General features: G+C 44.0%; 1 protein-coding gene across 9 annotated transcripts in view; it reads left to right on the forward strand.

The window, feature by feature from the left end:
• Positions 1-18,786, forward strand: part of LOC128702545 (microtubule-associated protein futsch) — a 170,259-nt gene that overhangs the window by 106,673 nt on the left and 44,800 nt on the right. The window contains exon 10 of one of the 9 annotated variants that reach the window (XM_070105285.1): positions 1,124-2,685. The exons of the other annotated variants lie outside the window; for them this stretch is intronic. Within the exon in view, the coding sequence (XP_069961386.1) occupies positions 1,124-1,370 (247 nt within the window). The 3' untranslated portion in view covers positions 1,371-2,685. Of the gene's footprint in view, positions 1-1,123; positions 2,686-18,786 lie in introns of those variants that run through there. 9 annotated transcript variants of the gene reach the window in all.

The raw sequence follows: 18,786 nt of genomic DNA on the forward strand, positions 1-18,786 counted from the left end.
CCTCGATAATAACCCATGTGCAACATATGTACTGCATCCTTTCAATTTTGATACCACTAGCAGTGTCATCCTTTCAGAATGTCCTATAACCTATGCCCTAAAGAGAAAAGATTCTGTAACGTGTAATACATGTTCGGCTGGCTGGCTGCTCGCCCGCCTGACCACCCACCCGCCTGACTGCCTGCCTGCCTGACCACCCACCCGCCTGACCACCCACCCATCTGACCACCCACCCACCTGACTGCCCACCTGCCTGACAGCCCACCTGCCTGACAGCCCACCTGCCTGACCACCCACCCGCCTGACCACCCACCAGCCTGACCACCCACCCGCCTGACTGCCCGCCTGCCTGCCTCAGTCTGTCTCTGTCCCAGAGCTGCTCGTAAACCAGAATAAAGAAGTAAGTTTATTTATTATAGGTACACATAAGTACAGTTATCGTACATAGTGACTTTATCAGTACAATATAAGGACATAAATAACAAAAAGGCACAATACCGTGACTGGAACAATACACAAATAACCCGCACATAAAAGAGAGAAGCTTACGACGTCGGACCAAAACGTCGTCGTAAGCTTCTCTCTTTTATGTGGGGGTTATTTGTGTAATATAAGGACATAATGTGAAGACATTAGAACTATATACAAAAGAGGAGGTAATCAGTCCCTCAGCCTTGGTGTTGGTGAAGGCACTGTAGTGTTTCACCAGTTCTAAGACTGAGGGACTGATTACCTCATCTTCTGTATATAGTTCTACTGTCTTCACATTATGTCCTTGTATATAGTATGTTGGTAGAATTACCGACAATATGTAAAGTAAAAGGACACAAGTGCAACTAATGTGACGTTTTATTGTGGCAACGTTTCACTCTCCAGGAGCTTCGTCAAGCCGTAATGATTTGACAAAGCTCCTGGAGAGCGAAACGTTGACACAGTAAAATGTCACATTAGTTGCACTTGTGTCCTTTTACTTTACATTATGTCCTTGATTTGTAAAGTCACTGGATGGTGGAACATTTACAAATAAAGATACCCAGATGTTGCATACGAGTTTAATTCTTCACATTGTCTCTTATCCCTGGGACACTCATATTCTTAAGTCCTTATGTTTTCCAACTTGCAGAGATGTTGCAATAACGGAACTTCAAGTTGAGCAAGAAATGAGAGACGAAGCTGCAACTATCAGATTGAATAATCAGAAAGAAGGCTTGCAAGAGGCAGAGAGGAGTGCCGGTGTGGCACCACCCACCGTCATTAGGACAGTAATTAGCATACTACCAAAAATTGGAGCAACACAAAAGACGATGGAACAATACAAGTCACAGTATTTCCATAAACGATTGTTATACATAGTGAATCATAACGTTTAAAAAAATCAAGGACAAAAACAGTGAAAGTTGTCCTCGGGTTTTGCAGGTGGCTCTTCAAGTGTTGATCACTAAAATTGTCATCAGTTCTCGTTTCAAAATTTTATTGTATAACCACTAGTAGACTTGTGAGAAGCATTAAGTCTCTAATTAAAATACATTGGAATCCAAATACGAGCGTGTTTAGCAAGGCATTACATGATATTACGTTCGTTACCAGCGATGAAAGATTCTTTGAGTGGATGTTGTGCATGAGGAGAATGGGGCATCTCCCGATTATGAATGATACGCACTACATTAAGGAGTACCTCAATCTTTCATATTTCCCAAAAGGTATTGGGGAATTTTTTAAAGTATTTGGTGAGAAAGATGTTGATTTCAAAAACAAGTGTAGGATTTCATCCTGTGATGTAATAATCTGGAAGACAATGTTGAAAAATTATCTCCTCTCTCATTATGGAATAAAAACCAAGAATTTCTTGGTAAAGGAAAACTCATCTCTCATCTTCAGTTGTGCGGAGATATACCTCTCACACACCCATACCAGGAGCCAGGTTATAAGTTTCCGAGGAGGTAGAAACGTATACAGCTTTGTTCCACTTGCCCAAAAGGGCGTTAGTGTGATGATGACATTCTCTGCTGCAGGGTTCTACATGAAGCCTTTATTCCTGAATAAAAACTATATACCAGTATTGTTGGATCAGGAATTAATCAACCAGTCGCAGTTTCATATTGGTGCTACTGCAGACGGGCAGTTAGATCCCTTACTGTTTGTTACATGGTTGAAGCTTTTCAATGCTGAACTTTTAGAAAAAATAATTGAGAAACCAGTGTTGCTGTTCCTCCATGGTCATCCCTGTCATGCAAGCCTGGCAGCCACCACCTTCTGCCAGGAAGAAAACATAATACTGTTTTCTCATCATTATAGCCCAGTCAACATTTTGGACCCTTTCTTGGGAATAATGAACAACTTCAACTTGCATTATGAAAGGAGTTTAAAAAACTTTGAAAACTACATTCGTAAGGACCACCTCACATTGAAATATTTTCCCGTAATATTCCTCGATGCTTGGAATAAAATGACGGGGGACCTTGCCATGGACGCCTTTGAGAAGAGTGGCTTTGTTCCATTTGACAAATCTGTTGTCCTCAGAAATACTAAACCTGAGCATGTGTTTTCCAGGTCATCTTCTATGCCATACCCATTAAAACTCTCTCTAGACAGCATTTGGGTTCCGTACATGCATTCCCGTGGCAAAAAGATCGAGATTAAGTTTTCATCTCAGATTCAGCTGCGTCACAATCGTCAACAGCCAGCAGTAAGTTAGTCATTTGTAGACATTATTAAACCATCTGTTGATAAGCCATTATCATTTGCAAGTAATGATCCACTGCAAATATCTTTTGTGCCTTTATTTCATAACAACTAAAGTGTTAAAGATATTATTCATTTGTATAAAAAATTCGTGTAAGATAAGGTAGTGGTTTCACATAATATTCTCAGTGTAAGATTAAAAGGAACATCTGGTACTGAGGGACTTGTTGGTCTACCTCAGGAGAGTAGTGTACGGCAAAGCTCATGTATATTTTATGATGAAGCTGCAAACCTGGAAATGTTGCTTTTTGTGTCTTATAAATCACTGTGCAATGTAAAGATAGGAAGTAGCAAGTCCCAAGACTGACGCTGTTGAGTTTCCCAGTGTGTATATAGCAAGTGATACACTCATGGATGATATTCTCTCATTCAAGCCATAGTCTTGGGAACTGAGTAATGTTAACCCTTAAACTGTCCAAACGTAGATCAACGTTCACACTCATAGCGCTCCAAACATAGATTACGTTATTTTACATAAAGCATGTAAAATCGAATGTAGATTACGTTCGGAGCGCTATGCGAGTGAATGTAGATCTACGTTTGGACAGTTTAACCCTTTGACTGTTTTGGTCGTATATATACATCTTAAGTGCCACTGGACGTATTAATACGCACAAATTCTATCGGCTTCAAATCAAGCAGAAGAAAGCTGGTAGGCTCACGTGTGAGACACTGGGTCTGTGTGGTCAGTGTGCACCACATAAAAAAAATCCTGCAGCATGCAGTGCATAATGAGAAAAAAACTGACCGTTTTTTTGGATTAAAACGCCGACTTTGAGGTGTATTTTTGTATAGTATTTATCATTGTATTCTCGTTTTCATGGTATCACGTGATAAAATGGAAAACATATTACAGAAATAGAGATGATTTTGATTAGTTTCACGACGAAAACGACCTTGAAATTGAGCTCAAAGTAGCGGAAATGTTTGACTTTTACCGATGTTCAGGAGTAAACAAATCACACCACACGTCCAATACACGTCAACTGGGGAGTCTAATATTCTTTCACTAGTGCACTGATATTATTTATACCATTTTTACAATAATGCATTAGTCTGCATAACAGTAAATTTTGTATTTTTTGTATGAATAAAAACTCAAAATAGAAAGCAATAGTAATATAAGAGGGGCCTAGAGACGTGACTAATGAACAGAGGATATGTTATTTTAGTGCCAAGAATGTCTACATTGTTTATTCTGGACCCTATTTTGAAATTGGCATCTTTTTTAATTTGGGTGAAATTGGCCAAATTGCCATTTTCTGGCCACTTTATTGGGTAGTTCAAATCGGTAAATGGGCAGTTTCTTGTACTCAACTGATAGGAAAAATGGAGTTCTAAAGAAATAGCTATGGGTTTGGTCAACTGGAACAACGAAAATGGCCAAAAACAGGGCTCAAAGTCGGCAAAATCGCCAATGTGTATATGTCGCCGAGACCGCTAACTTTGCGGGAGCGTAATTCCGTGAGTTTTCTACCAAATTTCGTACTTTTGGTGTCATTACCATCGGGAAAAGATTCTCTATCATTTCATAAGAAATTTTTGTTTTTTTTCCAAAAATTTTGCGACATAGAATGACAGTTTCAGAAAGGGGCTTGCGACAGTCAAAGGGTTAAGGGTTAGGAAGGAAGACTCTGTGTGAGCAGAGACTAGACATTGTTTGAAGATGTGCAAATGTGAGAAAATCATGTGCGATGTCAGTGTGCCAAGACTATGTGATCTTTAGGATTGACAGTCTTATGGTGAATGTGTTATTCTCTTAGAGAAACTTGGGAGTGTCTGTTAAGATGTGAATACATCACTGGAAGCTTAGATTAAAATGTTATCAACATTGAATGATGCAAAGTGATAGACCTCTTGATCTGAAATGAGAAAATCAGATAAGATAAACCTGTACATGTCGAAGAAAGTCTCGAACTGAAACCAAAATATTCAGATCTTTCTTGCCCATGTTTCATAGTTGTTTCTCACATTATGTCACTGTTGTGTTGCCTAACTTGCAAATTACCGTATTTTGCGGCATATAAGTCACACGAGTGTTAGCTCCTCGCTAGCATGATGTTGCCAAGCATTTGTAATGTAACATTACTAAACAACTGCTTAAGTGTAATTCAAAGTCTACCCTTGACACTGTCCTTCAGCATATAGGATGAAGGATGATTTCCCAAGACTTTTAGTGGGATGAACTTGGTCAACGGTTGGGCTTCAGGAGCGAAGGATGATTTCCCAAGACTTTTAGTGGGATGAACTTGGTCAACGGTTGGGCTTCAGGAGCGAAGGATGATTTCCCAAGACTTTTAGTGGGATGAACTTGGTCAACGGCTGGGCTTCAGGAGCGAAGGATGATTTCCCAAGACTTTTAGTGGGATGAACTTGGTCAACGGCTGGGCTTCAGGAGCGAAGGATGATTTCCCAAGACTTTTAGTGGGATGAACTTGGTCAACGGTTGGGCTTCAGGAGCGAAGGATGATTTCCCAAGACTTTTAGTGGGATGAACTTGGTCAACGGTTGGGCTTCAGGAGCGAAGGATGATTTCCCAAGACTTTTAGTGGGATGAACTTGGTCAACGGTTGGGCTTCAGGAGCGAAGGATGATTTCCCAAGACTTTTAGTGGGATGAACTTGGTCAACGGTTGGGCTTCAGGAGCGAAGGATGATTTCCCAAGACTTTTAGTGGGATGAACTTGGTCAACGGCTGGGCTTCAGGAGCGAAGGATGATTTCCCAAGACTTTTAGTGGGATGAACTTGGTCAACGGCTGGGCTTCAGGAGCGAAGGATGATTTCCCAAGACTTTTAGTGGGATGAACTTGGTCAACGGCTGGGCTTCAGGAGCGAAGGATGATTTCCCAAGACTTTTAGTGGGATGAACTTGGTCAACGGTTGGGCTTCAGGAGCGAAGGATGATTTCCCAAGACTTTTAGTGGGATGAACTTGGTCAACGGTTGGGCTTCAGGAGCGAAGGATGATTTCCCAAGACTTTTAGTGGGATGAACTTGGTCAACGGTTGGGCTTCAGGAGCGAAGGATGATTTCCCAAGACTTTTAGTGGGATGAACTTGGTCAACGGTTGGGCTTCAGGAGCGAAGGATGATTTCCCAAGACTTTTAGTGGGATGAACTTGGTCAACGGCTGGGCTTCAGGAGCGAAGGATGATTTCCCAAGACTTTTAGTGGGATGAACTTGGTCAACGGTTGGGCTTCAGGAGCGAAGGATGATTTCCCAAGACTTTTAGTGGGATGAACTTGGTCAACGGTTGGGCTTCAGGAGCGAAGGATGATTTCCCAAGACTTTTAGTGGGATGAACTTGGTCAACGGCTGGGCTTCAGGAGCGAAGGATGATTTCCCAAGACTTTTAGTGGGATGAACTTGGTCAACGGCTGGGCTTCAGGAGCGAAGGATGATTTCCCAAGACTTTTAGTGGGATGAACTTGGTCAACGGTTGGGCTTCAGGAGCGAAGGATGATTTCCCAAGACTTTTAGTGGGATGAACTTGGTCAACGGTTGGGCTTCAGGAGCGAAGGATGATTTCCCAAGACTTTTAGTGGGATGAACTTGGTCAACGGCTGGGCTTCAGGAGCGAAGGATGATTTCCCAAGACTTTTAGTGGGATGAACTTGGTCAACGGTTGGGCTTCAGGAGCGAAGGATGATTTCCCAAGACTTTTAGTGGGATGAACTTGGTCAACGGCTGGGCTTCAGGAGCGAAGGATGATTTCCCAAGACTTTTAGTGGGATGAACTTGGTCAACGGTTGGGCTTCAGGAGCGAAGGATGATTTCCCAAGACTTTTAGTGGGATGAACTTGGTCAACGGTTGGGCTTCAGGAGCGAAGGATGATTTCCCAAGACTTTTAGTGGGATGAACTTGGTCAACGGTTGGGCTTCAGGAGCGAAGGATGATTTCCCAAGACTTTTAGTGGGATGAACTTGGTCAACGGTTGGGCTTCAGGAGCGAAGGATGATTTCCCAAGACTTTTAGTGGGATGAACTTGGTCAACGGTTGGGCTTCAGGAGCGAAGGATGATTTCCCAAGACTTTTAGTGGGATGAACTTGGTCAACGGTTGGGCTTCAGGAGCGAAGGATGATTTCCCAAGACTTTTAGTGGGATGAACTTGGTCAACGGCTGGGCTTCAGGAGCGAAGGATGATTTCCCAAGACTTTTAGTGGGATGAACTTGGTCAACGGCTGGGCTTCAGGAGCGAAGGATGATTTCCCAAGACTTTTAGTGGGATGAACTTGGTCAACGGCTGGGCTTCAGGAGCGAAGGATGATTTCCCAAGACTTTTAGTGGGATGAACTTGGTCAACGGCTGGGCTTCAGGAGCGAAGGATGATTTCCCAAGACTTTTAGTGGGATGAACTTGGTCAACGGTTGGGCTTCAGGAGCGAAGGATGATTTCCCAAGACTTTTAGTGGGATGAACTTGGTCAACGGTTGGGCTTCAGGAGCGAAGGATGATTTCCCAAGACTTTTAGTGGGATGAACTTGGTCAACGGCTGGGCTTCAGGAGCGAAGGATGATTTCCCAAGACTTTTAGTGGGATGAACTTGGTCAACGGTTGGGCTTCAGGAGCGAAGGATGATTTCCCAAGACTTTTAGTGGGATGAACTTGGTCAACGGTTGGGCTTCAGGAGCGAAGGATGATTTCCCAAGACTTTTAGTGGGATGAACTTGGTCAACGGCTGGGCTTCAGGAGCGAAGGATGATTTCCCAAGACTTTTAGTGGGATGAACTTGGTCAACGGTTGGGCTTCAGGAGCGAAGGATGATTTCCCAAGACTTTTAGTGGGATGAACTTGGTCAACGGTTGGGCTTCAGGAGCGAAGGATGATTTCCCAAGACTTTTAGTGGGATGAACTTGGTCAACGGCTGGGCTTCAGGAGCGAAGGATGATTTCCCAAGACTTTTAGTGGGATGAACTTGGTCAACGGCTGGGCTTCAGGAGCGAAGGATGATTTCCCAAGACTTTTAGTGGGATGAACTTGGTCAACGGTTGGGCTTCAGGAGCGAAGGATGATTTCCCAAGACTTTTAGTGGGATGAACTTGGTCAACGGCTGGGCTTCAGGAGCGAAGGATGATTTCCCAAGACTTTTAGTGGGATGAACTTGGTCAACGGCTGGGCTTCAGGAGTGAAGGATGATTTACCAAGACTTTTAGTGGGATGAACTTGGTCAACGGCTGGGCTTCAGGAGTGAAGGATGATTTACCAAGACTTTTAGTGGGATGAACTTGGTCAACGGCTGGGCTTCAGGAGCAGAAAAGCTTCTAAATTATCAGGGAAATAAGGAGTGCTTTATATACTGGAAAACAGGGTAACTCGACCAGAAAATAGTGATGAAAATCTAGCATAAACGAACAGGAGAAGAATAAGTTATAACTTCGACTCACTTGCATTAAACCTCAAGAGATTCTACATTAAAGGTTCATTTAGGAATAAAGTCTGTGGTGATTGTAATATCTTGTGATGGAAAATTTTCAAAGATATGTAAGTAAATCCTGTGAATTTTATTGTAAATATTGCAGTAGGCCTACTAGCCTATGCTAGGGAAGTTCTCCTACTGAACTTTTCTCCACATACATACATGCATACATATACATATATATATGTATGTATATATATTCACACGCACGCTCACACACATACGCATGCTCACACACACTAACACACATGCATGATCTCACACATGGTCACACACACGCTCACACACTGGGTCACACACTGGGTCACACACTGGGCCACACACTGGGCCACACACTGGGCCACACACTGGGCCACACACTGGACCACACACTGGGTCACACAGGCACACATGCAGGCGCGCACGCACAGGCACACACACACTGGCACACACACACTGGCACACACACGCTGGCACACACACGCTGGCACACACACGCTGGCACACACACGCTGGCACACACACACAGGCACACACACACACACGCGTGCACATGCATGCACGCGCACACACTCACGTGCGCGCACACACTCGCACACACACACACATACGCGCATGCGCGCGCACACACACAGTCTGGCAAGCGATTTAGTGGAGGCAGGCACCATACATAGCTTTAAGACGAGGTATGATATAGCTCATAGAGCAGGGAGAGAGAGGACCTAGTAGCGTTCAGTGAAGAGGCGGGACCAGGAGCTGAATATCGACCCCTGCAACTACAATTAGATGAGTACAATTAGATGAGTACTCTCGCACACACACACTCACACACTCACACACACACACACACACACACACACACACACACACACACACACACACACACACACACACACACACACACACACACACACACACGACATGATGGAAGGGTGAACGACATGATGGAAGGAATAGACTCTGAAGTGTCCCTGTTCGCAGATGACGTGAAGTTGATGAGAAGAATTAAATCGGACGAGGATGAGGCAGGACTGCAAAGAGACCTGGACAGGCTGGACATGTGGTCCAGTAACTGGCTTCTCAAATTCAATCCAGCCAAATGCAAAGTCATGAAGATTGGGGAGGGGCAAAGAAGACCGCAGACAGAGTATAGGCTAGGTGGACAAAGACCACAGACCTCACACAGGGAGAAAGACCTTGGGGTGACCATAACACCGAGCACATCACCGGAGGCACACATCAACCAAATAACCGCTGCAGCATACGGGCGCCTGGCAAACCTGAGAATAGCGTTCCAATACCTTAATAAGGAATCGTTCAAGACACTGTACACTGTGTATGTTAGGCCCATACTGGAGTATGCAGCACCAGTCTGGAACCCACACCTGGTCAAGCACGTCAGGAAGTTAGAGAAAGTACAAAGGTTTGCAACAAGGCTAGTCCCAGAGCTCAAGGGAATGTCTTACGAGGAAAGGTTGAGGGAAATCGGACTGACGACACTGAAGGACAGAAGGGTCAGGGGAGACATGATAACGACATACAAGATACTGCGGGGAATAGACAAGGTGGACAGAGATAGGATGTTCCAGAGAGGGGACACAGGGACAAGGGGTTACAACTGGAAGCTGAAGACTCAGACGAGTCACAGGGACGTTAGGAAGTATTTCTTCAGTCATAGAGTTGTCAGGAAGTGGAATAGCCTAGCAAGTGAAGTAGTGGAGGCAGGAACCATACATAGTTTTAAGAAGAGGTATGACAAAGCTCAGGAAGCAGAGAGGGAGAGGACCCAGTAGCGATCAGTGAAGAGGCGGGGCCAGGAGCTGAGTCTCGACCCCTGCAACCACAATTAGGTGAGTACACACACACACACACACACACACACACACACACACACACACACAGAGCAATCTAAACCAGAACCCACACACTCTTCCCTCTGCCACCAACCCCCACATCACAAACCTCACCCCAACAGCTGCCCCCTATGGGCATTCTGACCCCACCCCCCTCATCACAAACCCCACCCACACCACAGCCCCCCCATAGGCCCCCACCAAGGCTCTCACTCCCCCAACCCCAATATTCTCCCAGGACCACAGTGATAGAAAAGAAGCTGAAGGTTTGGTACACAAACGCGGATGGAATAACAAATAAATATGAGGAGTGGCATGAAAGAATCAGTGAGAAATCCCCAGACATCATAGCAGTCACAGAAACGAAACTTGCTGAGACAAAAACAGATGCAATCTTCCCACCGGGATATCAGATCCTGAGGAAAGATAGAAGGAGTAGAGGGGGAGGAGGGATTACACAGCTCATAAAAAACCAATGGGGATTTGAGGAAATAGAAGGCATGGACATAATTGGAGAAAGGGACTACATAGTAGGTACAATTCAGTCTGGAGAACATAAATTAGTCATAGGAGTGATGTATAACCCACCATAGAACTGCAGGAGGCCAAGAGAGGAGTACGAAGGAAACAGAGTGATGGTGGACACACTGGCTGAGGTGGCAAGAAGAGCTCACTTGAGCAGAGCAAAGTTACTGGTAATGGGTGATTTCAACCACAGGGAGATCGACTGGGAAAACCTGGAGCCACATGGGGGTCTTGAAACATGGAGAGCCAAGATGATGGATGTGGTACTTGAAAACCTCATGCATCAACATGTCAGGGACACTACCAGAGAGAGAGGGGAGGATGAGCCAGCAAGACTGGATCTTGTGTTCACCCTGAGCAGTTCAGACATGGGGACATCAATTATGAGAGGCCCCTTGGAGCTAGCGATCACGTGGTTCTGAGTTTTGATTATATAGTAGAGTTACAAGTGGAGAAGGTAACAGGAATTGAATGGGAAAAGCCAAACTATAAAAGGGGGGACTACACAGGTATGAGGAACTTCCTGCAGGAGGTTCAGTGGGACAGAGAACTGGTAGGAAAATCAGCAAACGAGATGATGGAATATGTAACAACAAAGTGCAAGGAGGCAGCGGAAAGGTTTGTTCCCAAGGTAAACAGAAATAATAGGAAGACCAAAGCGATTCTTTGGTTTACCCGAAGGTGTAGGGAGGCAAAAACTAAGTGCAACAGAGAATGGAAAAGGTACAGGAGGCATAGGACCCAGGAAAATAAGGAGATTAGTAGAAGAGCCAGAAACGAGTATGCACAGATAAGGATGGAGGCCCAGCGACAGTATGAAAACGACATAGCATCGAAAGTCAAGTCTGACCCGAAGCTGCTGTATAGCCACATTAGGAGGAAGACAACAGTCAAGGACCAGGTGATAAGGCTGAGGAAAGAAGGTGGGGAACTCACAAGAAATGATCAAGAAGTATGTGAGGAGCTCAATATGAGATTTAAGGAAATATTTACAGTGGAGACGGGAAGGCCTCTGGGAAGACAGAACAGAGGGGGACACCAGCAAGGAATATACCAACAAGTGTTGGATGACATACATACAAATGAGGAGATGAAGAAGCTGCTAAGGGACATCGATACTTCGAAGGTAATGGGACCGGACAACATCTCCCCGTGGGTCCTTAGAGAGGGAGTGGATATGCTGTGTGTGCCACTTAGCACAATCTTCAACACATCCCTGGAAACTGGGCAACTACCTGAGGTATGGAGGACTGCAAATGTAGTTCCCATTTTTAAAAAAGGAGACAGAAAAGAGGCACTAAACTATAGACCTGTGTCACTGACGTGTATAGTATGCAAAGTTACGGAGATTATCAGGAGGTGAGTGGTGGAGCACCTGGAACGGAACAAGAGTATAAACGCCAACCAGCATGGATTCATGGAAGGCAAATCCTGTGTCACAAACCTTCTGGAGTTTTATGATAAAGTAACAGAAGTAAGACACGAGAGAGAGGGGTGGGTTGATTGCATCTTCTTGGACTGCAAGAAGGCCTTTGACACAGTTCCTCTCAAGAGATTAGTGCAGAAGCTAGAGGATCAGGTGCATATAACAGGAAGGGCACTGCAATGGATCAGAGAATATCTGACAGGGAGGCAACACCAAGTCATGGTACATGATGAGGTATCACAGTGGGCACCTGTGATGAGCAGGGTCCCACAGGGGTCAGTCCTAGGACCAGTGCTATTTTTGGTATATGTGAACGACATGATGGAAGGGTTAGACTCAGAAGTGTCCCTGTTTGCAGATGATGTGAAGTTAATGAGGAGAATTAAATCAGATGAGGATCAAGCAGGACTTCAAAGAGACCTGGACAGACTGGACACCTGGTCCAGCAACTAGCTTCTTGAATTTAACCCCGCCAAATGCAAAGTCGTGAAGATCGGGGAAGGGCACAAAAGACCGCAGATGGAATATAGGCTAGGTGGCCAAAGACTGCAACCCTTGCTCAAGGAAAAAGATCTTGGGGTATAACACTGAGCATGTCTCCGGAAGCACACATCAACCAGATAACTGCTGCATCATATGGGTGCCTGGCAAACCTGAGAACAGTGTTTTGATACCTTAGTAAGGAATCGTTCAAGACACTGTACACGTGTACGTCAGGCCCATACTGGAGTATGCAGCACCTGTTTGGAACCCACACCTGATCAAGCACGTCAAGAAATTAGAGAAAGTGCAAAGGTTTGCGAGCAGGTTAGTTCCAGAGCTAAGGGGAATGTCCTATGAAGAAAGGTTAATGGAAGTCGGCCTGACGACACTGGAGGACAGGAGGGTCAGGGGAGACATGATAACGACTTATAAAATACTGCGTGGAATAGACAAGGTGGACAAAGACAGGATGTTCCAGGGAGGGGACACAGAAACAAGAGGTCACAATTGGAAGTTGAAGACTCAGATGAGTCAGAGGGATGTTAGGAAGTATTTCTTCAGTCATAGAGTTGTCAGCCAGTGGAATAGCCTAGAAAGTGACGTAGTGGAGGCAGGAACCATACATAGTTTTAATTCAAGGTTTGATAAAGCTCATGGACCAGGGAGAGAGAGGACCCAGTAGCAACCAGTGAAGAGGCAGGGCCAGGAGCTAAGACTCGACCCCTGCAACCACAAATAGGTGAGTACAAATAGGTGAATGCACACGTGCGCGCACGCGCGCACACACACACACACACACACACACACACACACACACACACACACACACACACACACACACACACACACACACACACACACACACACACACACACACACACGATGAAAGGTTGAGGGAAATCGGCCTGATGACACTGGAGGCAAGGAAGGTCAGGGGAGACATGATAACGACATATAAAATACTGCGCGGAATAGACGAGGTGGACAAAGACGGGATGTTCCAGAGATGGGACACAGACACAAGAGGTCACAATTGGAAGTTGAAGACTCAGATGAATCAAAGGGATGTTAGGAAGTATTTCTTCAGTCATAGAGTAGTCAAGCCATGGAATAGCCTAGAAAGTGAAGTAGTGGAGGCGGGAACCATACATAGTTTTAAGGCGAGGTATGATAAAGCTCATGGAGCAGGGAGAGAGAGGACCTAGTAGCAATCAGTGAAGAGGCGGGGCCAGGAGCTGTGACTCGACCCCTGCAACCACAAATAGGTGAGTACACACACACACACACCTCTCTCTCTCTCCCCCCCCCCTCCCCCCCCAACGACCTACCTGTTGAACGACCCCTCAGACTTGCCACCACCTCTGAAAAGTCAGTCTTGTAAGTTGTACGACAACTTTGGTCATGGAAATGGCAGTGCAGCGTCTCAACATTAACCCTTTCAGGGTCTGTGCCATAGATCTACGGCTTTACGTTCAGGATCCAAACCATAGATCTACACCAAAATTCTAGCGGCGTCAAATTTAGCGTAAAAAGGCTGGTAGGCCTACATGTGAGAGAACGGGTCTGCGTGGTGTGTGTGCACCGTAAACAAAAATTCTAGACGCCTGCATAGCATTGTGGGAACGCCTGCTCAGTTACCTTTGTTCACCATGCCTCGTCGCAAGGCAGCTCTCACTCCAAGGAAAATTGGGACTCTCCTCTTCCTATCTGATAGTTCTGACACTGATGGAAGTGGAAATGAAGACGAATTCTTTGGCTTTGATCAGTTAGTGACCGAAAGGAATGACTAGGATATTGATAATAGTGCAGAAAACCCTGACACTCCTCAACCTTCTACCTCTGGTGTGGGCACTCCTCAGTCATGGTCAGTTGTACCTCATCGCAAGAGAAAACTATTATTTTCACGTGGCCAGGCCTCTGACTTCAGTAATGATGATGATAGTGAGGTGGATTGTGATTTTATTGCTCTTGATGATCATTCGAGTAGTGATAGTGAGGAAACATATTCACCAGTGAAGCATCGGTATATACGCCGCCACATGCACTCGGGTAGTGTTCCCTATGCAGTGCCCAGGGGACGGAGTACATCCCGTGGCCCTACACCAAGAATAGAAAGTAAAAGTGAGGATGATGTGGCTACACTTGGCATGGATAGACCACAGGCATCAGTAGGTGGTGGTAGTGGTGATGGTAGTGGCACTGCCATGCGTGACTCACCAGCCCAGGCTGGGACCCACGCTGCTGACTCCTCAGTTCAAGGACAAAGCGGAGCATCAGCCACCAGCCCACCACAACCACAACTACCAACACAACCAGCCTATGATGTCCAGTATCCACCAGCAAACCGTATCTGGGATTGGCAGCAAAATCCCAATTTTGTTCCCAAGCCCCACCACTTTGATGACTCTCAAAGTGGAATTCTACCAACTTGTCCCCTTGGAACCACTGCAAATGAACTGGAATTCTTTGAACTATTCTTTGACCAGCCCTTGATGGAAACTATTGTCAGGAAAAGTAACACGTATTTTGAGTACACCATGGCAAATATGATCATATCACCACAGTCAAGACTACACTGGTGGAAAGAGACAACTGTTGCAGAAATGGATTTGCTTCTTGCAACAATAATGCTTATGCCTCATGTCTATAAGCCTAATTTAAAATCATACTGGTCCACAGATCGGCTAATTTCTACCCCGGTCTTCAGTGAAATCCCAGTGAACAGGTTTATCTTACTGTTACGTATGTTGCACTTGTCTGACAAAACCAGGCCTGACAGAAGTGACAGGTTATACAAGATTAGAAATGTTTTTATGTATCTGAAACAAAAGTTCAGCATGTACTTTTATCCATTCAAGAATCTTGTACTTGACGAGTCTATGATTTTGTTCAAAGGTAGACTGTCGTTCAAACAGTATATACCGAGCAAGAGGAAACGCTTTGGTATAAAACTATTTGTACTCTGTGACTGTGACAGTGGCCTGGTGTTGGATATTGTTGTATACATGGGAAGTAAAACTTTGAAAGATATCAGGATGTTATTGGGTATCTCAGGTGACGTAGTGAGAAGCATGATGGCACCTTATCTTGGTAAGGGGCATACATTATCTACTGATAACTGGTACACAAGCCCTTTACTCAGTGATTTCTTGTGAGTGAACATGACAGATGTGTGTGGCACAGTGCGTTCTAATCGTAAACATATGCCCAGGTTCAACGCTGGCACTCGTGGTGAAGAGGTGCAGGTGTTTACTACCAATGACATCATGGCATTATGGTGGCATGACAAACGAGATGTCACATTGTTGACAACCATTCACCGTAACAAAATGCAAGACAGTCGCAAAGTTAATGGAGTGGCTAATGAACATATTCGAAAACCAGTGACAGTGATTGATTATACACAAAACATGCGCTTGGTTGACAAATGTGACATGCAGATTGGTTTTGTTGACTGTGTTCGTAAGAGTTACAAGTGGTACATGAAACTTTTCTTCCATCTCATGGAAATTTCAATGCTCAATGCATATAATATGTACTAAGTGAAGACTGGCAACAGACCACCGTATGGTGAATTTGGTTTGTCTGTTGTCAGACAACTCATAATGAAATACCAGGTAACAACACCTGCTATACAAAACCATCCTCGAACTCCTCAGGATATACCCAAGCGTTTGAGGAGGGAAGGTGATCATTTCATAATACAGCTTCCTGCAACTAAGAAGAAATTTGCTCAGAAGAGATGTGTTGTCTGTGCACAAACAAAACGACAGCAACAAAGACGCAAAGACACTCGGTTTATGTGTGAGGAATGTAAGGTGCCTCTGTGCATGGTGCCTTGTTTCAAGGAGTTCCACAAGCTCCAGCAGTTCTAAAACCATGTCCAGTGATTGTAAATATGTAAATATATGATAGAACATTAGTATTATACAATATTTGTGCATATTTATTGTAATAAACAACAGTGGTAAACAATATTATAATAACTTTAGTGCGGTTATTGTGTTCAATACAATGAGTTTATACATATACATTATATACAATATTGGTCTCACAGGCCACAAATGTTATTAGAAAAAGAAAAAATTAGAAAAGAAAAGAAAAAAGTATAAAAAAGCGTAAAATAAAGAAATGCGAGTTTGCGGAAATCGCCAATGTTGCTGCCACCCGGTCATTTTGGGTCAACTTCTCACCTCTGTATCTCAGTAAGTACTCATCAGAATTTTTTTTTTTATTACCTTCACAAAAATATTATCTTTAATTCTGTAAGATTTTTTTTTTTTTTTCAAAATTTCTTGGACACTGGGGCACCCCTTCCGATTTTGGCCTTGGACCCTGAAAGGGTTAAGCAGTCTCCAAGACTACATATTTTGTCTATAAATTTGTACTTTATTGTGCACCCCATAGTATAAGATAGAGTTAGAAGCGCAGCAGCGCTTGGAAGAAGACAAGAATGGAAGAAGTACAAAAGAAATTTACCGTAAAGGGGTTAGCTGGTGTGTTCGTATGTGTGCTTGCATTCTCGGCATATCCCGGCGTCTCTCGTGGCATCTGAGAAATGATTAAACTCGGTGGACAAGGTATGTTGATGGTAATAATAACAATGGCTATGGAATGCTGTGAATGTCACATATTTTGTATAGGTTTGGTAGGTGGCCCAGCTATCAAACCTACACAATACTGTGACTGGAACAGTACATAAATAACCTGCACATAGCAGACCATTAACTAGTCCTAATAGTGTGACATAGACCATTAACTAGTGTGACCAGTTAATGGTTCATTAGGGTCAAAACACCATCGGAAGTTTCACATGCGAGTTATTTGAGTATCACTAGATGTTTTCTTACCTAACAAGCCTAGTAACTGGGAGACAGTACAGGTGCTCCTCGACTTAGGATGGGGTTACATTCTGACGAACTCTTTGTAAGTTGAAAATATTGTAAGTCTAATGTATATACAGTAGAACCCCTGTATCCACGGGAGATGCATTCCAAGGACCTGCCATGGATACCGAAACTGCAAATAGTAGCAAACCCTATACAGCCTGTCTTCACTTAGTGACGTACTCGTTTACCGACAACTTGGACTTACGATGGGCTCTGACCAGTATGCACACCTTAATAATGTATATTATAAATGTATATTTTAAGTGGTGCAAAAGCGACATTAAAACAATATCAAAGATGGTTGACACAAACCCACTTCCATTATAGTATGCTCCTCACTTAACAACGAATGTGGTCTGGGAACGGAACTCTGTCGTTAATTGAGGAGAGGCTGTATGTAAGTCCTATACATACCTATTATAAAGTTTAATTGATAAATTATGCATATAAGTGGAGAATTATCACTTTTTCAGTGATGGGAAGCACTTCACAGCTTCTCTTAGGCTTTGAAGAAATGTCAGCTTTTATACATACTATTTCACTTTGGGGCCGTTATGATGCAAAAATAAAAGGTATTTTTGGGCCACAGTACACCGTAGATAACTGAAACCGTCAATACCAAATCAGTGAATACTAGGGTTCTACTTCCCGGTAAAAGTAGGTCTTAGACAGGGATGTGTAATGTCACCATGGTTGTTTAATATGTTTATAGATGGGGTTGTAAAAGAAGTAAATGCTAGGGTGTTCGGGAGAGGGGTGGGATTAAATTATGGGGAATTAAATACAAAATGGGAAGTGACACAGTTATTTTTTGCTGATGATACTGTGCTTATGGGAGATTCTAAAGAAAAATTGCAAAGGTTAGTGGATGGATTTGGGAGTGTGTGTAAAGGTAGAAAGTTGAAAGTGAACATAGAAAAGAGTAAGGTGATGAGGGTATCAAATGATTTAGATAAAGAAAAATTGGATATCAAATTGGGGAGGAGGAGTATGGAAGAAGTGAATGTTTTCAGATATTTGGGAGTTGACGTGTCAGCGGATGGATTTATGAAGGATGAGGTTAATCATAGAATTCTGATGAAAGAAAAAAGGTGAGTGGTACATTGAGGTATATGTGAAGGCAAAAAATGTTATCTATGGAGGCAAAGAAGGGAATGTATGGGTGTGAAGCTTGGGTTGTAAATGCTGCAGCGAGGAGACGGTTGGAGGCGGTGGAGATGTCCTGTCTAAGGGCAATGTGTGGTGTAAATATTATGCAGAGAATTCGGAGTGTGCAAATTAGGAGAAGGTGTGGAGTTAATAAAAGTATTAGTCAGAGGGCTGAAGAGGGGTTGTTGAGGTGGTTTGGTCATTCAGAGAGAATGGATCAAAGTAGAATGACATGGAGAGTGTATAAATCTGTAGGGGAAAGAAGGCGGGGTAGGGGTCGTCCTCGAAAAGGTTGGAAGGAAGGGGTAAGGTAAGTTTTGTGGG

Source organism: Cherax quadricarinatus, chromosome 98 (assembly GCF_038502225.1).
Source record: "Cherax quadricarinatus isolate ZL_2023a chromosome 98, ASM3850222v1, whole genome shotgun sequence".
In the NCBI taxonomy this organism is placed as follows: Eukaryota; Metazoa; Arthropoda; class Malacostraca; order Decapoda; family Parastacidae; genus Cherax; species Cherax quadricarinatus.